This window comes from Echinops telfairi, unplaced genomic scaffold, assembly GCF_000313985.2.
Source record: "Echinops telfairi isolate 266 unplaced genomic scaffold, ASM31398v2 ScPeMD7_30;HRSCAF=105, whole genome shotgun sequence".
In the NCBI taxonomy this organism is placed as follows: domain Eukaryota; kingdom Metazoa; phylum Chordata; class Mammalia; order Afrosoricida; family Tenrecidae; genus Echinops; species Echinops telfairi.
This window is the reverse complement of record NW_022103927.1, coordinates 1,737,673-1,760,817: the sequence shown is the minus strand read 5'-3', so window position 1 is coordinate 1,760,817 and position 23,145 is coordinate 1,737,673. Positions and strand designations below refer to the sequence as shown.

Here is a 23,145-nt window from a genome sequence, read left to right as displayed (position 1 = left end):
AGTGACCCCTGTGGTCATCACAGGGGTAGTAGAATCAGTTGTCCTTCAGAGTAATATCTAGGTTTATAAGATCTAGCCACCAGTGCCCTGGGAACACTCTAACTCAGGGGGTTTGTGGTTCCCAACCCCCACCCATCCCAAATAAAAGACTGGCCCTTGACCTATTATGGTGGTTAGATTTTATGTCAACGTGCACCTGTGTGGTGGTAGGCGTGGTGTCCAACCTATCAATCAGCTCAACCTATCAATGGTGGTAGGAGTGGTGTCCAACCTCTCAATCAGGTGGTAGGAGTGGTGTCCAACCTCTCAATCAGGTGGTAGGAGTGGTGTCCAACCTCTCAATCAGGTGGTAGGAGTGGTGTCCAACCTATCAATCCTGATGATGCCTCCTTGTGGCCTTTCAATAAGAGGGACACTGAGAACTTCTTTCTCTGTCCCTCCACCCTCCCTGCTTTCTGGGTGCCTGCCTCAGGGGTGTCTCTGTGTGGGCTGATGAACTTGGAAGCCAACTTGGGAGCTGTTGGCACCCTGCCATGTTACCACCGACCTTGGATCCACGTGACTCTGCACCCACTAGCCTGTGATCTTCCTGCATCCCCCGTCACCTTCCTGTGTCATCAGCCTTAGCTATGTGAGTCTCAAGAGGGCTCCGACTAGCATTGGCCCCATAGACTTGAGGTGAATTGGGCTGGGATGTCTTCTTGATATAGAATTCCTTCTTAGTGTACAGTTCGTTCTTATACATATGAGTGCTACTGGTTTTGTTTCTCGAGATAACCCAGCCTAACACAAGTTGGTGCCTTGGTAGAAACCCATCATGATGATGGAGAGTGGAGTCTAGTGTGACCTCTGTGTTATGACAATCGGGTGGAGTTGGATTTTCCTTCTCCTTTGGATGGCCAGAGGAGGCCAGATATGGCCAAGCAGTTTGCTCACTTGGCTACTGGAAAGGACATGAGAAGTGAAACGTTTGATTCTTAGAAACTGTCCAAAACAAACAAAAACAAACAAAACTGTCTTTCATTATTCCTACCAGAAATGGCATGTAAGGACTTAATGGATGTTAAGAGTACAGCTCAGGGAAGAAAATCTGCTCTTGAACAAGACCACCCCCACCCCCAGGCATTTTAGTTGTTTCCCGTTTTCGGCGAAATATGATTTTATTGGCTTTGCCTGGAGCTCACGTATGGTTAAAGAGTTGTGGACAGGTGAAAAGTTGACAAGGGGTGGTGTGTGGTGGTTACACTTCATGTCAACATGCACCTGTGTGGAGGTAGGAGTGGAGTCCAACCTATCAATTGGGTCACATCCTGATGATGCCTCCTTGGGGCTTTATAAGGAGGTCTCCGCCCTTTCCCCCTCTCTGCTTGATAGAATTCTGTGCCTATTTCTAGGGGTAATCCCATGTGGGCTGCTGACCACGGAAGCCAACCTGGGAGCTTCCGGTGCCCTGCCATGTTTCCACCAGCCCTGGGTCCATGCAACGCTGTACCTACCAACCTGTGACCTTCCTGTGCCCCACTTCACCTTTTTGCATCATCAGCCTTGGGCTACCTGAGTCTGAAGAGAGCTTCAACTAGCATCAGTCCCATGGCTTTGAGGTGCGATGGGCTGGGGTGCCTTCTTGATATAAAGTTCTTTCTGACCCAAACATGAGTGCCACTGGATTTGTTTCTCTCCACAACCCAGCCTAACACACCTACTCTTGGGGGGGAACCTCTAAGCCAGGGGTCCTCAAGCTACTGCCCTTGGGCCACATGCGGCCCGCCGAGGACATTTATCCGGCCCACCGGGTGTTTTTACCCCGTTTTGTTTTCTACTTCAAAATAAGATATGTGCAGTGTGCATAGGAATTTGTTCATAGTTTTTTTTTAATATAAACTATAGTCCGGCCCTCCAGTGGGTCTGAAGGACAGTGAACTGGCCTCCTGTTTAAAAAGTTTGAGGACCCCCTGCCTAAGTCCTTGGAACATCCTGCCTACTAAGAGTGACTTTATAACTGGAGCCTTCTCAATATCACCTAGCTTATGCTAATCATGTGATGGATCATGAACATCTGCTGTTGGCCTGAAGCTTTGAGTCACACTGTATCACTCTGACCTCTGAAGTGGTCGGTGACTGAATAACGTATCAGTAACATTAATCCTCAATAAAAGCCATAGCTACCACGGCTTGCATGAGCTTTCCTGGTTGGCAGTATTGTGTGTGGTCACACATGGTTGCTGAAAGAATCAGGTGTGGTGTCCAGCACCACTGCAAGAGGATACCTGGGTTCCCCTAATGCCTGTTTACCCCTGAACTCTGCTTCCTGAGCCTTCAGATTTTTCTGATTTTAATCTGTATCTTTTCACTGCCATAAACCCTCATGAGGACTATAACTGCTTTTCAGAGTTATGTTGAGTCCACAGCAAATCATCGATTTTGAAGGGTCATTTTGGGAACGGTCCACACAGGGTATGACTTTATTGTGAACAATGGTGGTTTTGCTTTACCCTCAGACTCATCGTTCCTGAGAAAATAAGGAACACAAAGACCTACTCTTGATTCCCCAGTTCCTGGAAGCATTTCCTTGCCTTCCTGGCTCATCACTCTCCTTCAAGTCCTCAGTATGTTCAAAAAGAAATGGAGAAGGTGAACAACTTTCATTCCTGCTCTTTTATCTATTTCCCCCCCAAAGGTTGTACTGAACCTGTGCGCTCAGGGCATGGTTCACCAGGCAGTGGATAGTCCCCAGGATGCCACCCCCAGCCACCCTCCCTTTGCTCCTGGCAGCAGAACTGGGGACCTTTCACATGGCACTCTCATTGCCGCCCCGGCCCCTGGACACCCCCTTCTCCTGTAGGGACTTGTAGGGCTTCCCCAGGCTGGGGAGGGTGAGCTCTGCTTCCTGAAGATCCAGCTCCTGCTGAGACAAGTGCTCAACAACAGCTGCTCCAATCGAGTCCCCTAAGACGTTGGTCATTGTCCGCAGCCGGTCACTGGTAGGGAGGAAGAGAAGAGGAGAGCTGCTATTAACAGGGGCTTGTGGGATGCCAACAAACTGGGGAGGGGGCCAGAGGGGACTCCCTGTGCTTGAAGTTGATCTCTGGGTTCCAGCCCAGTCCATAACCACATGATCACAAGCAGGTTTCTCCTCCTCTAATATAAGAAGGTAAGATTGGCATTCAGATATGCACACTTGTTCTTAGTGATGCACATTTATATAAAAGAAATCTTATGTGGACATCTAATGCAGACCGTTGGGGATTATAAAATGGAAGGCATACAGGATCCAGGGAGGTAACCCCCATAAGTAGACCAGGCCAAGAGAGTTAGTCACCTGTACATGCTGCAGACCCTCCAAATATTGTGCCCACGTGGAACTCGGGTCCTACTAGTGAACTGTTATGTGGGAACTAGAGTTCTATTTTCCAGAATGAAGAAATCCAGTTTTTGTTGTTTTGTAAGGTATCTTTCTTTTAAGGGTTGAGAATTGTGTTTTTTTAATGGAAGGGCACATCTCTCCCATGGATTGTCACTAGTTCCTCACAGCTGTGCCCAGTTAAGGTTGCCATCAAGTTGATTTGGACTCATGGGAACCCCATAGGACAAGATAGAACTGCCCTGTAGGTTTCGGAGGCTGTCAATCTTTATGGGATCAGAAAGCCTCATCTTTCTCCCATGGAGTAGCTGGCAGTTTTGAATGACCAACCTTGTGGTTGGCAGCCTAGCCTGTAACCCACTGTGCCACCTGGACACCTATCTAAAGGACATGGCTTTGGATATCCTCCTAGGCCCCTTTTACTTTAAAATTCAAGGACTTTCCTTGTTGAGGACACACACATTGGGGCTCCTCAGGGGAAAAGTGAAGGCTGAAGGGGGAGGGGAGACAGCACTTACAGAAACCAGTCCACAGCTATGATAAGAGTGATGTCTTCAGTGGGCAAGCCAACTGATGTCAGCACAATCACCATGGTGACTAGACCAGCCTGTGGGATGCCAGCAGCCCCAACACTGGCTGCTGTAGCTGTGATACTGCAAGAGGAGGCAGAACATAGGGAGACAGAGGAAGGGAATGAAAAGGAAAATGAGTGGGACAAGAATAACAGGGAAGGGATCAGTCCTATTAATTTCCCCCCAATTAAAATCAAGCCCAAAACAACTTTCATTAAGTGCCAATGCAGGTAGGATCTCTCATATTTTACTGGGATGTGGTTGTAAGTATATTCAATAAGAGGCTTACACAAGAACACGTTGTTCTAACAACCTGGCATTCTGTGATGCTCAACCTCCCAGCACGATCGCTGAAGACAAAATGGGTGCACAAGCAAATGTGGTGAAGAAAGCAGATGGTGCCCGCATCTGGAGTCTTAAAAGTTTGAAGATAAACAAGCAGCCATCTAGCAGAAAAGCAACAAGCCCACATGAAAGAAGCACACCAGCCTGTGCGATCATGAGGTGTCAAGAGGATCGAGTAACAGGCATCAGAAGACCCAAAACAAACAAACAAAAACCATATTGCTGAGAACGAGGGAGGTCGGAGCAGAGACCCAAACCCCATCTGCAGACAATGGAACGTCCCCTCACAGAAGAGTCACAAGGAAGAGATGAGTCCAAAAGGGCGCATTATAGCACCAATGAAACAATAGTCCTCTGGTTCTTTGAGGCTTCCTCAACCCCCACTATCATGACCCCAGGCCTGCCTTTCAGTTCTGGCTAGACCGGAGCATGTGCACTGGTACAGATAAGAGCTCACCACACAGCGAATCCAGGAACAGGAATGGAAATAGCGGTACCAGCACGGTAGGGGGAAGATGGGGAGTTGAGCGGGGAGGAAGGGGGGACTGATTACAATGATCAGCACATCACCACCACCACCCCAGGGGGATGTGTAACAGAAACCATGGGGGAAGGGAGACAGTGGTCGGTGTAAGATATGAAAATAATAATTTATCATTTTTCAAGGGGTCATCAGCGAGGGAGCTCCCAATAAAATGATCTTTTAGTATTTTTTTTTGGTAAATAAATAATAGGTTTGCACAACTTATAGTTACATGGTAGTGTTTAATCAGCTGCCTCTAGGGACACATGGAAAAACATCATTTGTGAACCAGGAGAATGAGCCTCCCCTATGTGACTAAGCTACTAGAAGGTAGGTTGGTACATATCAAGCCCACTTATGGGAATGGCATTCTAGAAGGTAGATTAAGTTTAGAGTCAAAAAGAGAAACTACTTAGGGTGCTGAGAGAATGAAATAATACTGGTTTTGAAAACTGAAATGTCAGAAATATGGTTAGAGGGAAAAAAGACGGCCACTATTATGTAGAGCATTAGATGGGATCAGGGTGGAGTAGAGTATCACTCACAGCCCCTCATTCTTAAGCCAATGATGTAAATGAACTTGCAATCTAGTGGTTAGCAACCTACTAACTAACCCACTGCTCCACTAAGGCTGCGTTTAATAATGTCAAAGTTCCACTGGAAACTTTGTACAAAATATGAATCTAGAAAAGTTAGAAGTCATCACAATGAAATGAAATGCAAAAAGATTGCTACCCTAGGCATGAGCGAGCTGAAATGGACTGGTTTTGACCATTTTGAGTCAGACAATCATGGCGGACTGTGCCTGGAGGGACATGTCCAAAATGAATGGAGTTTCTTTCAAGGTCAAAAAGAACATTTCAAGATCATTCTTGAAATACAATAGGATGATGCAATATAGCTACAAGGAATTCCCGTTAATATAACTATGATTCGAATCTATGCATCAACCACTAATGCTAATGAAAAAAATTGAAGAATTCTGCAAACTGTTTCAGGCTTAAATTGAACACACATACGACCAAGTTTCATTGGCAATTGGAATATGAAAGATGGAAAGAAAGAAGACCCCGTAGTTGGAAAACACAGCCTCAGAGATAGAAACAATGCTGGAGACTGCATGATGAAATTGAGCAAGAGCAACGATTTCATTGCAGACCCCTTTCTTTCACAAAGCAAGTGGTAACTGTACACATGAACCTCACCAGATGGAATATGCAGGAATCAAGTTCACTGTATTTGTGGAAAGAGATGATGGAAAAGATCAATATCACCAACCAAATTCAAGCCTGAGGGAAATGTGAAACAGACTGTCAATTGGGCATATGCAAGTTCAGGTTGAAACTAAAGAAAATTTAAACAAGTCTATAAGAGTTCAAATACAATCTTGGGTCTGTTCCACCTGAACTATAGACTATATCAAGAAAGATTTGATGCCTTGAACACTGGTGACCGAAGACCTGGTGGGTTGTGGGATAACATTAAAAGCAGTATGTATACATATCCCTGCTCCATGCTCACCCTCATGAAGAGATCACTGAAGATATGGTCCTAGAACAAAGTATGGTGAAGAAACCAGATGGTGCTTGGTTATAAGAAAGAATAACATCTGGGGTCTTAAAGACTTGCTTTAAAACAAGCAGTAATCTAAGTGAGGTGTCAACTAAGTTCACCTGGAAGAAGCACATCAACCTATGTGATCCAATGATTGTAAATAATAAATCCAAATTTGAAAGAGGGAATGGTAACAGATCTTAAATTGTGAACACCTGGCCATGGATGAGAGTGGAACCCCAAAGGCATTTGGAGGGTTCCCACATGGATTAAGCCTCTGGTGAATCCCCCAAAGGCATTTGGAGGGTTCCCACCTGGATTAAGCCTCTGGTGAATCCCCTTTGGCCATAACTGAGGGATGTGGATAGCCTTGCTATTAAAGAGCATTGTAAAGTCAATTATGGCAGATATCCAAACCAAAAACTAAACTCACTGCCATCGAGTCAGTGATGACTCATAGTGACTATCACTACCACCACCCCCAGTCAGTTTCTGAGATCATAACTGTTTATGGGAGTAGAGAGACCAGTCTTTCTCCCTCGGAGCTGCTGGTGGTTTCAAACTGCCAACCATGTGGATTGCAGCCCAACTCACAATCATTACATTATCAAGGCTCCACTGGCAGAAACAGTTAGGTTACAATGTAATATCTTAACATTTGATGTCCCTTTTAACCTATTTAAAGTTGTTTCCCCTCCAGGGAAGGATGAGGCTTTTGACTTCTTTGAAGATTTGCAGGCTCAGAGACTCACAGGGGCAGTTCTACCCTGTCCTAAAGGGTCGCTGTATGTCAGCATTGACTTGATAATAATGTCCCAGAGGGATGATTGATGATGTTCTCTAACAATAAATGACAATGATGTCTCTAAGATGAACTAGAGACATATATAAACCATAGATGCATGAACAGATTTTGGGCATGCACTTAATTCTAGCCCTTATTGAAAAACAATTAGTTCTTATAACATGGCCCTGCTGGATGCTCGCCCCCATGAAGAGATCACTGAAGATATGAGTGCTATAGCAAAGTGTGGTGAAAAAACTAGATGGTGCCTGGCTATTAGAAATAATAGTATCTGGAATCTTAAAAGGTTTGTTTTCAAAGAAGCATCTATCTAAGTGAGGTGTCAACTAAATTTATATGGAAGAGGCACACCACCCTGTATAATCCAAGGATTATAAAAAATATATATAATCCAAATCTAAAGGAGATATTGCATCAGAATTTAAATTGTGAATACTTGGTTTACAGAAGGGTATGGACACAGTGGAAGCCCAAAATCCATGAGCAGGGTCCATGCATGGATTAACCCTCTGGTGAATCCCCTCCAAGCACAGTTGAGGAATATGAATAGCTCTGTTACCAGGCAGAGAGCTTTGTAAAGTCAATTATGGCAGGTATAGTTAGGTCAAAATGTAATACCTTATCATTTGATCTCCCCTTTGACCCAATTTAAAGCCGTCTCACTTTAAAAACAAACAAACAAACAAACAAAAAGCCAGAGGAAATACATGTGGATTAAGCACCTAGTAAATTCCCTCTGACCATGGACCAAGGATGTGAATGGCCTTGCTAACATACATAATGTATTAGAAAGTAGATTGTTGCAGGTGCAGTAAAAACTTAGCAGCCTATTATTTGATCTCCTAAAGATCCACTTAAGTTTGTTCTACTCTTTAATATTTTCCGCTTTCTTTTCTATTGAAGTTTTAATCTGTTTTGCTTTGTTATTCTTGTTCACTTTTTCCTGCTGTGTATGTGGTTCTTTAATGGTTTTCTGTGTATGAAGTCCAGGATAGGTAAGTGTATAGAGACAGTAGCTAGATTACGGGTTCCTTAGAGGAATGTCAGGGGAGGTTTGGAGGAATCGGGAGTAATAATGATGAGGACAAGACTGAAGACAATGTTCTAAAACTGATTGTAGTGGTGACTGTACAACTCTTCTTGATGTGATTGAACTATTGAATTGTATGCTTTGTGAATTGTATGCCATTAAAACTGTTAGGAAAAAATGTCGTTTTGGTTTTTAGTATTTTATGCTTTCTTTATGATTGAGGTTTTTTCTATGTTCTATCTAATCATGGTTGTTGGTTTATCTTTGTATACTCGCTGTTTGTATTTTGTATGATTTTTTAATGTATGAAATTCAAGATAGCTAGATCTGTAGAAAGTGTGACTGGACTAATAATTGCCTCTGGGTAAGGCAGAGGAGGAGAGGGGGAAATGAGAAGCTAACAACGAATAATAGAAAAAAAATGTGATCACATTGTGGTGATGATTGCACATATCTTCCTAAGATGTTTGAATGATTAAATTGTATAATATATGAAGTATATGCCCATAAAATGATTTTTTAAACAAAACAAAAAAGCAAAATGTCATTAAAAAGACAAGAAAGAAAGACCAAAATGGGTGTCAGAAGAGATTCTGAAACTTGCTCTTGACTGTAGAAAGCTAAATCAAACGGAAGACATGATGAAGTAAGAGCTGAACAGAAAAATTTAAAGGGCAGTTTGAAAAGACAAAGCATAATATTTTAACAAAATGCGCAAAAACCTAGAGTTAAAAGCCATAAAGAGAGAACACACTAAGCGTATCTCAATCTGAAAGAATTGGCGGGGGAAAGTCAAGCCTCAAGTTGAAATATGAAGGATACTATGGGTGAAATACTGCGTGGACTTATGCAGGAAGCATGTAAAGAAGACAAAAGGAATACACAGAGTCACTGGAACAAAAAGAACGAGTTGACATTCAACCATTTCAAGAGGTAGAATATGATCAAGAACTAATAATAGTGGAGGAGGACTTCCAAACTTCGCTGAAGACGTTAGCCAGAAACAAGGATCCAGGAATTGCTGGAATGCCAAGTGCAATATTCCCACAAGCTGAGGGCGCACTGGAAGCACACATGAGGCTATTCCAAGGACTTAGAAGACAGCTGCCTGCTGACCGGCTCGAAGAGATTCATGTTTGTGCGCATGCCAAGGAAAGGGGACCCAGAGGAATGCGGAAATGACCGACAAATATTTTTAATATCACATGCAAGTAAACTTTTGCTAAAGATAATTCAAACATGGCTGCAGCAGAACATTGATAGGAAGTGCCAGAAAGTCAAGCCGCATTTACGAGAGGAGGTGGTATGAAGGATAGCACTGCTGGTGTCGGAGGGATCTAGGCTGAAAGCGGAGAATACCCGAAAGAAGTTTACTTGTGTTTTATGGACTAAGCAAAGGCATTAGACAATGTGGATCCGAACAAACGATTGATAATATTGCAAGGAATGGTAATTCCCAAACACTTCATTGTGCCCATATGGAACTGGTACAAGGACCAAGAGGCATTCATTCATTCAACTAGAACAAGGGACTACTGTGTGGTTTAAAAATCAGGAGGGTGTGTGTCCGGGTTGTTTCTTTTCACCATATTTGATCCATCTGTATGCTGAGCAAATAATCCCCAAACCAGAATTATATGAAGGAGAGGGAAGAAGGCTCATCAACAACCTTTGATTTACAGATGACACAACTTTGCTTGCTGGAAGGGAGGAAGACCTGAAGCACTGGCTGAAGAAAGCCGGACTGCAGCCTTCAGTATAAATTGAAATCCAATGTAAAGAAAATGAAAATCTGCACAATTGGACCAATTGGTAACATCACGATGAATGGAGAACAGATTAAAGTTGTCAACGATTTTATTTTCCTTGGATCCAGTCATGGAAGCAGCACTCGGAACATCAAATGATGTGCTGCAATGACCAGATCAGCTGCACCAGACCTCTTTAGAGCAAGGACGTCCCTCTTAGGACTAAAGCTCACCCGACCTACACCATAGTATTTTCAATAGCCTCCCGTGCAGGTGGAAGTTGGACAACGAACAAGGAAGACTGCAGAAGAATGGATGCATTTGAACTATGGTGCTGGAAAGTAATGTGGAATGTTCCTGGGCCTGCCAGAACAAAGAAATCTATCTCAGAAGAAATAGAACCAGAATGTTCCTCAGAGTGAGGGTCGTGAGACTTCACCTCACATACGTTGAACCTGTTACCAGGAGAGACCAGTCCCTGGACATAGGCAGCATGCTTGGTAAAAACAGATCTGTTCATTGCAGCACGCCATTGGATTTTCCGAGAACTCCAAATATAGGCATGCAATTTGGAATAGGGCATTTGGTGAAGCTTCTTTGGTAAGGAGGCATTGAGGAAGAGACCAGAAGGCCCTGAAATGTTTTCTATTATCTTAATGATAACATCTGAAGGCCTAGTTGATGGGGCCCAGAGGTCACATTTTCTAAGGAAATTCTTTTTGTAAGCACCTTGGTTGGTTGTATAGAATGCACTCTCCATGCTTTGGAAAGCCCTGGACAAATCTGGCACCTGGCACTCTTCCAACATGGATTTTTCTTCAACCACTGGCACTTCCCTTGGCCTTAGCAGTGACTCCCTCCTCCCTCCAGCTGAGCTTCTCCCTCCCTCGGCTGCCCACAAGGCTGTTCCCCACCTATAGCTGCCTTACCTGATGGTTGTGATCTGGCCAAGGTTGAGCTCGTAGTTGTTGACCTGGGCAATGAAGATAGCAGCCAAGGCCTCGTAGAGGGCCGTGCCGTCCATGTTCACCGTGGCCCCGACAGGCAACACAAATCTGGTGATGCGCCGGTCCACGCCCAAGCCCTCCTCCAGACAGCGGAAAGTGATAGGCAGTGTCGCAGAGCTGAGGGAGAGAGCCCCAGGACTCAGACCAAGGATGCCTAGGAAGGGCTAGGGTACTCATGGGTTAGAGAAGTGCTTTATCTGAACACACAGGGGCTGGTGGAAGCTAAGACAAGGCATGGAGGGCAGAGGGATCATGTTTGGTGATTGGGGATGGTTGTAAGGAAGAGGGATTCTTCATGAGATGGCACACCCAGTAATGGGGGGACTTTGGTTGGAGGTCTCTCGATCCAATGACTAGAAACTAGTTTGGGCCAGTACTTCACTCTGACTCTGCTCCCAGAAAGAGAAGATGGAGAATCTCCTACTCTCTCACCTTTGGGGGCTAAAAGAAAGGTGATATGGAGTATCCCTACTCACCATTTCTGATGTTGCCCTAAGGGCAACCTTTGCTACATTAACCCTCTTGTCCTCCACCCCAACTACTTTCCTGGGGAAGTGGAGTGACCTAATTGACCTATGAGTTCAGTCCAAGGAGAAGACATCTCCTTCTGAGTCAGCTGATCGACCAGACTTTTGTTCTGGTCATGCAGTAAGATGACTAGACCCACAGAGGAGATCTTGGTGCACCCAGCTCTGCAGGAACCAGGTACCTTTGATTCTGGGGTGCAGAGAGAGCAAGCTCATGTGGCCACAGATCTAAAGGCAAGTTCTCCGATCAGCATGATGGGTAGTCAAAGGATATATATATATATATAGGTATATAGATAGATAGTTTTCTATATGCTTAGCCATTGTGATACCTCTCCATCAATTTTTAATTTGGAAGGAGAAATACATGCCTTTATTTACTACATAACATTGCAACAACTATAAAAGAAGGAGGGGGGACGGAGAAAGACAAGGATACTGCAGACATCATCTCAAAGGGAAAGGAGGACTAAGGGACTAGAAATTGAGAACATGGGATGTTGCGGAATTTTGTTCTACTCTAAAATCCTGTACCTCATTCTCCATATAAAACAGGAAAAAGGAAGAAAGAGCAGGGCCAGGAGACCCAGCTCTGTGGGGAGAAGTCAGATCCTTGCTGCCAGACTGCTGTGTCATCCCACAGCAGGGCTGGGCCTGCTCCCTGCTGCTGGAGACAATAGACTACCTCTCTCTGGAGCCAAAGGCCATTAGCTTGATTCCTGTGGGTGGAGCTCACACCCAACTGATAATGGTTCCTATGAAGACCCAAAATCAAGTGAAGCTGTTACCAGAAATCTAGGATCTGCCTATCTTGCCGCCTATCTTGCCGCATGTACACCCCCAATCCCTCCTCCCTCTGTAGTGCATATGTCCCTAGATCACCCCCTCCCATCCACAGTAATACCTGTAGCACAACCCTTTCCTGTCTTCACCTGTAATGTGGGGGCTTGCACGTCCCCAATGTCCCTAGAAAGTATAAAAGCTTGGGGAGCATTAAAGTTCTCTCTCACTCCCTCCACGTGGACCATCAAGCGGGGCTGAGGTGAGCATGCTACCATAATATGTGTCTGACTCCATTTATTTCTATATATCTCTTTTATCTCTCATGCTCTCTATAACTTTACTATAATATTTACTTATTATCGCTGTACAATTGCGCCTACCAAACCCGTAGTGATTGTGCTAGGAGCTGGCTTCTTCTGGCACCAGCTCAGGACTCAAGGCCAGCCATTTGTAGACTTTCAAGAGTCCCTGGCATTATCACACATCTCAGAGGAGGTGTCTGGTGGGGATACGGTGGGACTCCTAGGAGAACCTGGGAAAGACCAAAAGTAACCCAGGGAGGTCAACACTGGTGGTAAACAAGACCGTACCTGGATGACGTGCCCATGGCGGTGATGAGGGCCTGCAGCAAGCCCCCGATGAAGGGGAAAGGATTCCGGTGGGTGATGAGGAAATAGATGAGGGGGAGCACACCACCAGCATGGAGGAACAAGCCTACGATGACTGTCAGGGTGTACATGCCCAGTTGACCCCCCAGGACGGCCATGTCTTCCATCTCCAGGATCTTCCCAGCAATCAGGAAGAGGATGCCCACTGGTGCATACCTGAACCAAGCCAGACACCCATTAGGGATCCTGCATGACACTCTCCTCCCACAGGAGGAGGCGCCAGCCCCAAGGTTGTGCATCACCCTTGCCCACATGGCACTCTAATGTCAGGCAGTGTCCCAGAAATCAAATTTCTACTTACTCCATCCCAGCCGTTCCAACGAATTAACACACTGGGGCTGGAATTCACAAATAAATATCATCTCCCTCCAACCACAGCTCCCCCCAGAAAGCAGGAGAATTCCTGGAGCTCTGATGGGTTGTGGGTCTCTCCCCCCTTTACTCCTCTATCCAAACCCCCACCCCTGCCCACCCTCACACACACAAATCACACTTTTATACATTGCCCTTGCTAGATTCTTCCCAGACGTTCATCATTTCTTGCATTCTAATTTCCCTTACACACTACCCCAACTCTTTGCCCCATATTTGTAACCTCTATGCCCCTCTTCTCTCCTATAAACTCCTATCCCCTTCGTAACCCACCCTCGACCTACTGTATTTGTATTTCTCACTAGCATCTCAAACAACCTGTCCTAAATCAGAATCACTTATTCATTCATTCAACAGTTATTTATTGAGTCTCTACTATGTTCCAGGCATTTGATCCCTGCTCTCATGGAGCTTACATTCTAATAGAAGACACAGTCAGAACACAAAGAAACACATCCTTAAGAATTGCATCTGGTATTAGCTGCGGTAATGGTGGTAGGAATGGATGGTAGGATGTTAGGATGGATAAACTTCCTGGAAGAGGTGACACAGGAGCTTAGACATGAATGATGAGAAGGAACCATATCTACGTGGGGGAAAGCACTGCAGGCAAAGTAGACAAGGGATGAGTGTACACTTGGAAAGTTGGAGCAGCGCGAGGAAAAGAGAGTTGCAGAAATGAAAGAAGCTGGTTACATGAGGTTCACCCGTGTTCCCACAAACCAGTCTGTCCCTTGGTCTTGTGAGTTTCAATAAGCAGGTCCCGAATTCTCTCGCCACTCAGACTTTCATTGTTTCCCTGTCCCTGTGAGAAACTGAAGTCTAAATTCAGTTACTATTTGTGGTGGGGAGATTTGGGGGAGCTGGTAGGCTAGCTTGGATCAGAAAGGATGAGACTCAATATATGGTGGTGGGAACAATCATGAGGACGACTGCTCTAGACACAAATGAGTTCCTTAAGCTGGGCTCAGAGTGATCCCCTAAGGATTGGTTAACATCTCCAAGTCAACATGTCTAGACTGGCCTTGATGTCACTCTGTGGATCTGTCGTTCAACTCCCTTGCCTCCATCCTTCCACTTCCTTCTCTGCACAAGTCCTCAGCCCTGGATCAATTTTTGATGGCTTCTTAGCACATCTAGATATTTACCCTACTATGCTGATGGCCACTATGCATTTATAGTTTCCTACTTCAGTTGAGCTTTCAATAGCTCCTTGATCTTTCCCTGGCCTTGGATAACCTTCCCCTCTCATTCTCCTCGTGTGCTTTTCTAAGCTCTCATTTTAGCCTCCAGTCCCTTAAATAATTTGCAAACCATTTTGTATATTATACATACTTTTTCCTAATTGGGAACCAGCCATCCTTGCTAGCATCTTCCCACATCAATCCCCAACTATCCTAGGCTCCTGCCTCCCCAACACCCCACCACTTTGCAAATAACTCAGCTTCTTTCAAGATTTGCCTATTTTCTTCCCTCTGCTTAAAGTTTGTTTCCCCTCTGATGGTCCTGTTGGATTCCTACTCACCTTTTGTGACCCAATTAAGGGGTCTCCTTCTTTAAGAATTTCCTCCTTAAATTGCAAGCACGGGTCACAGAATACGTTTTTTACTCCCCTTTACTATATAACTACCATCTTATCTTCTATTTCTCTAGTCTGCATCTGTCTGTCTCCTGCAAAACGTTACAAGCTGCCCGAGGACAAGAACTCAATTAAATCTATATTCCACGATCAGACACACAGTTGTTCTGAGGGAAGATCTGCTGAATGTGGGAAGAAATTGGTGAGGCTAGCTGATACCCAGGGCTCAAGTAGAAAGAAAATGTTTTGAAAATGATGATGGCAACAAGTGTACAAATGTGCTTGACACAATGGATGGATGGATGGATGAATGGATTGTGATAAGAGTTGTACAAGCCCCCAATACAATGATTTTTTAAAAGAGAGAAATTGGTGAGGCAGTGAACGCATTTAAAGAAGCAAATGAGTGTATCCACTTAAGAATAAAGAGTGATACATGAGTAAGCAAAGGAGACATGGGAGTGAATGAATGCTTAATTGGATGTATAAATGAATAAATGAGTGAATGGGTGAATGAATTTTTGAGTGAGTGAATGAAAGCTGAACAAGTGGGTCAGTGAATGAGTAGATAAATAAATGAGTCAATCAATACATCAGTTACAAGCTAGGTGAATTCACGGATATCCTTTTTTGTTCATGAATAAGCTTAGGGAAAGATGAATATATGAATGGGTAAATTAGCCAACGTATGAAAGAAAAAGTGAGTGAGTGAATTGATGCATGGAAGAATACATATAAGTGAAAAATGAGTGCATGAATGGTTTGACCAATACGTTCTCCTGAAGGAGTGAATAAACAGATGAATGAGGGAAGAAGGGAGTAAGTAAAGCATTGCACAGAATAAGGAAGGGATGAATGAGTGAGTGGGTGAATTCGTAATGAGTATCTGTGACCACCTGTCCCAGTAAGCCTACCTCCCCGCCCTGACTTCACCCTTGCTAGGTGCTATCCCTGTCTTCCCTGGCACAGCCCGACACTCACCAGATAATAATGCCCACCAGCCGCATAATAGCCTCATTGAGGCTGTCGAAGAAGTCCCGGAGGACTCGGCCTTTATGCTTCATGCCACCAATGACCAGCCCAAAGGCCACAGAGAAGACCACGAGGCCCAGTGCATTGATGCCATTGGCTGAGCCAGGCACTGGCACAATCTCCTCGAAGCTCAGCACCTGGTGCAGGGTGCCCAGAGCCCGTGTGACATTTTCTAGGAGGCTGGTCCCGTTGTCCTCGGAGGATGGAGGAGACGTGGAGGCGCTCGGCTCAGACCCATTCTCTGTCCTCACAATGGTCCTGGTTACTGTTCTCGTGCTGTATTGAGTCTTGAACTGAAATAAAGAAACATCGGCCCCCCACTTGGTTCTTCAGATGCGCCAGAATCACCTGGAGAAATGTGTTTGGAACAAGAATTCCTGGTCCCCAGAATAAAGCCCATGGGGGCCCAGAATCTGCATTCTCCTCCGGTCCTAGGTGGTGCCCAGCCTTAATATAGGGACCTCTCGGTGAACTCATGTGTGGGTGTCCCACCATCATAAGACCTGGACCCTTGACCTCAGTGTGGTGCCTGCTCCAGTCCCCTCAGTCTGAGCCCTTCTCTGGAATCTTCCCTGGATCATCAAACACAAGAGAACTATTTGTCTTTCTCCCAGACCCTTTCAACAACTCCTCTCCATGGCTCTGCCAGGCCCTTCCTCCTACCTTCCACCCTGCATGGGTTGGCCCTGTCATGGCAAGCTCCCCCCACCCTCCAAGTGTCCTTGATGGACCTGCATCTCCCCCTGACCTGTTTGAAGCAGGCTTCCACAAGGTTGGGGGGAAACATATTTCTGTAGAAAAATATCAACGAGGGAAAATTGTTAGACTTTGGAAGAGAGTGTTCCAATAACAATAACGACATCAACAGTAATCATGAATGGCAGACAGCACTTGAAGCTTACGCTAGGTCAGGCACGGAGCTCAGTGCCTTCTCTATGTTATCTGACGTCAACAACCCCAAGGTGAGTTGGAATGGACTCAATGACAGTGAACTTGAGAAAGGTGGGTGCCACACCCCCATCTTACATATATAGGTGAACATCACACCCCTATTTTACATATGTATAAAAAACCCAAACACAGAGAACTTATATAATTAAAGCCACACAATTGCTAAGGGATGGAGCTATCTGAGCACCTTACTGGGACCTTATGCCATCAGAGAGACCCCTCAAAAGGCCCCAGGAAGATCCAGAGCTCCTTCAACTCTAGGTGCTCACAAGGTAGGGGCTAGGGTAGAAGGCTGGCTAATTTATAAAACTAGACTCCACTTGGGTGTTGCCATTCTCACACGGGGTCACCAGTCCTTGTATCTCTAGGGGTGATTGCACACAGGGCTGGGCATCCCAACAGAAACTGAAAGAACATCACCTGACCAGGTCCATGAAGGCATCCGCTGTGGGGATGGGCTCAACCCGGCCTTCTCGGTGCAGCCCTTCCTTGGAGCCCTTCCCAGGGTGAATAATGGTGACCATCAGGATCCCAATGAGGACAGCGATGACTGTGGTTACCATGTAGTACACGGCTGCTCGCATCCCCATCCGCCCCGTTGCTTTGTTGTCCAGAGACCCCATGCCTAGAGGACAGAGAGTGGGGCCCTGCATAACCGGTCCACACGCCAACATCCATTGAACAAACCACCTGCTTCTTTCTCCCCACACTGCCAGCTTAGCGGTCTGACAGCAAGCACCCACGCCTACAGGCCTACCTAAGCACCAAACCATGATGCATGTACCCACCGTAAACCACCATCGTCTATGCATAGCAGCATCCTTCGCTCTTATCTGTTTGCTGAGTGCCCCAGCATGCCCCATTCCATCTTTGACCTTATCTTGACCCCAAGCAATATTCCACTAACCACACTCCTGTCCGACTACACAAAGCGAACCTTATTAACCCAGGCCATCTTCCACGTACTCTCTTTAAACCACAGCCTCAGTTCCCTTCCACGCTTCTGCCCACTGTCCACCCTAGCACCACACGTCCATCTCCTCAGCTCACGGATGTCCAGCGGGCTGCCTTGTACCAACACACGTGTCCGCCCGCTGCTGGTAGTGCTGGTTGTAAATGGCTCGTGCTGCTCCCTTTTCCTGAGAATTGTCCTCAGCAAGGCAGGAGCTTTCTCACGAGGAATGTCTGGGGGACTCGTCCTTCCGCTCAGAGTAGGCCTGTAGCCAGTGACTGACTTATACACAAGACCAGCTCGTGGTGGTACAGTTTTGTGGTGCTGTTTATATCCAGAGCTCCCCAGGAGCTCAGGCTGGGAAGTCCTCCTCCTCTGGGCTGCTGTTCTCACTGTAAAGCTCCCTATGGGATCAGACCCGGGAGGTCCTCCTCTTGGGTGCTGTTCACATACCTGAGCCCCTCTTGGATCAGGCTAGAGGCCCCTCTTCTCACGGACTCCCCGTGGGATCACGCCAACAGACCAGCCCCCTTCGCAACCTGCATCTTGACTTAGCTTCTTTCCCTCCTCTGGTCCCTCCTCCTCCCTCACTTCTTCAGAGATTTGTGTTAAGAGGCCCCCCTCACCCACCCCCTCAGTAAACCACCTGTGCAAATACCCCCGTGCCCAGTTCTGCTTCTAGGAAACCCAACCTATTGAAAGGATCTTTCATGCCTCGACCTCCATCCCTGTTCCCATAGGAGGGGCATAGCAAGCTACAAACCACCCTGTGTCCTGGTTTTGTAGCCAATGCTGATCTGGAAGACGGCAGTGCTCATTGATCGACACATCATCTGTGGCTGCTTTGGCGCAGAGAAGAGTGGTTGCAACAGAGACCATATGGCCCTCGAAGCTGAACACATTTATTAGCTGGCCTTTGCTGCAATCCACCCGCACTTCCATCCCACGCTCCACCCACCAGCCAGTGGCCTGAGCTTACTCACTTTCCACACCATCCTACTGACAATCCATACCAACTCTGAGCTTCCTTCCCCGGCTACACCACCCTTCTATGTTTTAAATTTTTTCACCTCTGGATGAAACGGCAACTCTGCCGGCTACTTACTGATTTTACCTACAAAGAAGGTACAGGGCAGTTAGTATGATAAGTGGTGCAGGTCATCTAGGGTCTGAGACCTAAGTGATTGAAGCCTAGGCTTTGGTCAAGGAGTCTGGCCTGGCGTGACCTCGATGGGAGAGGTTCTGAGCTGGGAAGGATGAGTCATGTTTGTGGTGACTCCGGGTTTCAGTTCAGGACTAAGCTCTGAGATGGGTCCTGGAAGCCAACACTACCTGGGACTCTCTCACCTGTGACCAGGCTGGAGACAATGAGAGGCAGCACCAACATCTGTAGCATCCTCATGAGCAACTCTCCCGGGAAGGAGAAGTACTTGATCTGCCGGTAGGTGAGTTGATATGGACGCAGGGCAAAGGCCAGGCTAACCCCTAGAATCAAAAACAGAGTTGGAGGGTAGAGTTTGGGTCACCCTGCACTCCACCTCAGTTCCAAGCAGGACTCAGCCACCCCCAGGGGAGTGAAGACGAGTGGGAGTTTGAGGAGAAGAAACAGTCTAGGGATGTTGTATGTGTCTTGGTATGTGTGTGCCTTTGAAACCCACAAGATTGCATGTGTGACGATATTGCTATCTGTCCAAATGTGTGTCTACATGTATGTGTACACAGGGTACATGTGCAATGGTGTGTTTTCATCTGTGAACATGTACAAGCACCTTTTACTTGTAGGCTCACAGGTGTATAAGTATGCATATCTGTTTTTACCTGTGTGCACAGGTGTAAGCTTTGTGTATATGTATGAGGGGGCTTCAGGGCGTTTATGGGAAAATTCCCTTATCTTTTAATTGCATTTTTCCACAAACTTTCTGAAGTTTCCTTGTATTAGTGTTTTCAAACAAAGAATTGTGTCTGTGTGATCATGTTTGCATTGTGTGGATATTTGAGCTCATATGGATTACATATTTCCCCCCAAATGATAGGTTGGAGTCCTAACCCGTACACCTATAGATGGGGACCTGTTTGGAAACAGGGCTTTCTTTGTTATGTCAATTGTTTCTTACTCAAGTAGCTCTAAGTGTAACCTTTTCTGAGTTATAAGAAAGGTGCCTGGGGGACACAGTGGTTAAAGTGCTCAGCTGCCAACTGAAAGGTCAGCGGTTCAAACCTACCCGACATTCAGAGGGAGAAAGTTGAAGCAGTCTGTTTCTACAACGATTCCAACCTGGGAAATCCATAGGACAGTTCGACTCTGTCCTATGGGCTGGCTTGGATGCAGAATTGATTTAACAGCAATGGGAGTGATTCAAAAAAAAAAGGTCAAGTACATTTGACATTAAGATAGCCACACCCAGTGAGGAGGAGAAGGAAAGAAACGGTAAGAGACTTGTCTACAAGTCAAGGAGCCAAGACAGGCATTTCAGGGCCGACCAACAAAGACAGACTCAAAATGGAAGAGACCCTGATTGGGACTTTCAGCCTCCTGTCTAATTTCTTTTCCTGAACCTCACATACCTGTATGGCTGTTACACTTTGAAATTAAGTCAGTAGGGGTGACAGAAAGACAGGAGGGCTCTATGTATGTGTTTGGGCATGCCTTGCTAAGTGTGTTCCTTGTATGCATCTATGACTGCATGTGACCTAATTGATAGGTGTGTGAGTGATAATATGCATTTGTTTCCAAGCAGGTACATGCGCCTTATGTGTGGGTCCATACACATATGCATATATGTGTATCCTGTGTGTATATAGGAATGATATGTGTGTATATGTGTTAAAGGAGTGGCTTGTCTGTTTATGTGCAGCTGTCTTCAACCATAAGCAGATGTGCGTCTGAGCAAGTGTCTGTGAGTTTAAGCTCTTACGGGTGTACGTGGGTATGTGCAAAGGAATAAATGTGCATTTATCACATTTAATCACTAAATAAATTTATCAATGCATTCATAAGTTCTAGTATATGTTTGTACATTGGGTGAGCTTATGTGATTGCATCTGTAAGCGCTGCACAAGAATTATAAACATCTTAGTGTAAGTTCAAATGTAAAATGTGTGTTTGTATAGTGTAGTCACCAGTGTGTCTGTACACATATGTATCCACTACCACAAGGTCAGCAGTTTGAACCCAAGTAGCAAACCCAAATTTGCTACGTAAAGATTTAAAGTTTCAGAAAATCAAGGGGAAGTTCCACTCGGCCCTATTCGGTCATTCTGAGTTGGAATAAACTCGGCAGCAGTGAAGGTTTGTTGTTGTTGTTTTTGAGAGGTGGTTTGTAAGTTGCTGTGAAGCTGGAACCTTAATTAAAAGTATTTCAAATAACAGCAAAATCACCTGGGATGGGCGGATTTCAGAGCAGCTTCTAGACTAAGAGAGCGTAACAAGAAAGGCCTGGCAATCTACCTTCCCAAAACCAGTCAATGAAAACCCGACATTGTCCAGACACATCACTGGAGGGGAGCAGTCACTTGGAGAGGCTATCCTGTTTGATGACGGAGGCAGTCAGCAAGGGCAGGGAGACCTTTGGGGAAAGGTCTTGTCACAACAGCTGAAACCTGGGCTCAAGTATGTCCGTGACTTGTGACGATGACATAGAACCAGGCAACAGTCCATGAGTCGTAGTTGATGCTATCTATTCATCATCTAGCTAGCCAGCTATTATCGAGCTATGTTGTTGTTAGTTGCCCCAATTCTCGGCCACCCTATGTGTGAAGTATACCACCAATGCTCCATAGGGGTTTCACGGTGATATCTAGGAGCGATTTGACTTGTGTGCATATGTGTTACTGTCTTCAAACACGGGGTGCATGTGTGCCTTTTGAAAGCAGGCTGCCAAGTCTGTCTTCTGAGGTTTCTCTGGGCGGGGTCCACTAGGCAGTTTACCAGCTAGCACTTGGGCACTTAGATGCTACAAGTGCCACCCGGAGATTTCTCAACCTGTCTCCTAGCTCATCCCTCTACACTGCAGAATCTACAGAAACGTGAAATTGTGTGCACCCGGGGTTGCGTGCACGAATAGGTATGAATGTGCACTTATTAGAGAGGGTGAGATGTTGTGACTGGTGGCTTGTGTAGAAATGTGCACCCATAAAATAGAGGTGAGGTTAAGATTGAGTAGGGTGGGGTGGGGCGAAGAGGCATGTGTGTGAAGGTAGCAGGGATGTTTCTGGAAGTCCCTGCCCCCCCCCCAAAGGTTGGGCCCCCTTCTTTGGGAGCTGACTCACCAATGATCACCGCGCTGACAGTCAGCAGGATGAAGGCATTGCGGCGAAGGAAACGCAGCAAGTGCTCCAGGGTCATGGTCTGCAGGCGCAGGCGCGTCCGAAGCGCTCTCTGCTGCAAGTTCTCCTGTAGCTGCTGCAAGCAACCCACTCGGCCCAACCGCTGGCCGCTCTCCCGCAGAAACAGGCTGTTGGCGTGGCTGCTCATCGTCTACCTGGGGGGGAAGACCATGGCAGCGGGGGCCAGGCCTGGCGGGGCTCTGGACAGGGGCTGGGGTAGGCTCACTTCACAGCCAGCTCAGGGCAGCTCCAGGGACAACTGTCTTCTATTTCACTGAAGTCGCCATGCAAACTGAGGACTGCCCCCGTTCTTTTTTTTACTTAATCATTTGATTGGGAGCTCCTACAACTCTTATCACAATCCATCCATCCATCCATTGTGTCAAGCACTTTTGTACATTTGTGTCCCTCATCATTCTCAAAACATTTGCTTTCTACTTGAGGCCTTGGTATTGGCTCCTCAGTTTTCCCCTCCCTCCCCACTCTCCCCTCCCCCATGAACCCTTGATAATTTATAAATTATTATTATTTTGTCATATCTTATACCGTCCGGCATCACCCTTCACCCACTTCTCCACTGTCCGTCCCCCAGGGAGGAGGTTATATGTAGCTCCTTGTAATCTGTTCCCCCTTTCTCCCTCACCTTCCCTCTACCCTCCCGAACTGCCCCAGTTCTTAAACCAAACTAACAAGCCTTACCTGACCACCTACTTTATACAGAACCCTAGACATGGCACCTTGGGACTAGCCACCAATTAATTTGGTGTCCAGCTTAGGGGAGCTCTCCGCTAGCTGTTGATAAAGACACACAATTGGCAGGTGCCTAGCAAGCAGAAGGTGCCCGGTGTATGTGCAGCTGCTCTGTGTGAAGGTCCAAATGAGCGGGTGTCACTCGGGAAGGAAATGCACAAGTCTCATCTCCTCAGGAAATGTGCTCATGAGCCTCTTTAGGAACGGTAAAATTATTGTCATAATGTTAACCACAAGAAAAATGCTTGAACTGATTTTAA

The 23,145-nt window shown here is 46.0% G+C and overlaps 1 protein-coding gene across 1 annotated transcript; it reads right to left on the bottom strand.

Annotated features, from left to right (window-relative positions):
* Positions 1-2,439: 2,439 nt before the first annotated feature.
* Positions 2,440-22,290, bottom strand: SLC1A6 (solute carrier family 1 member 6). Its single transcript, XM_004715475.2, has 9 exons — positions 22,079-22,290; positions 19,157-19,294; positions 17,278-17,482; positions 16,655-16,697; positions 15,856-16,199; positions 12,846-13,079; positions 10,868-11,062; positions 3,880-4,014; positions 2,440-2,978 (listed from the first exon to the last, which is right to left on the bottom strand). Exons 1-9 carry the CDS (start codon positions 22,281-22,283, stop codon positions 2,789-2,791), a joined length of 1,689 nt encoding a protein of 562 aa, XP_004715532.1. The 5' UTR covers positions 22,284-22,290; the 3' UTR covers positions 2,440-2,788.
* Positions 22,291-23,145: the final 855 nt, after the last annotated feature.

What these genes read in the sequence shown, in the direction of transcription:
- SLC1A6 (XM_004715475.2), bottom strand. Translation starts at nt 22,283, where the DNA reads ATGAGCAGCCACGCCAACAGCCTGTTTCTGCGGGAGAGCGGCCAGCGG. An exon ending in CTGGTGGGCATTATTATCTG is followed by an intron (nt 13,080 to 15,855) that starts GTGAGTGTCGGG and finishes GGCTTGGTTCAG; the next exon opens with GTATGCACCAGTGGGCATCC. An exon ending in ATAGCTGTGGACTGGTTTCT is followed by an intron (nt 2,979 to 3,879) that starts GTAAGTGCTGTC and finishes CCTCCCTACCAG; the next exon opens with TGACCGGCTGCGGACAATGA.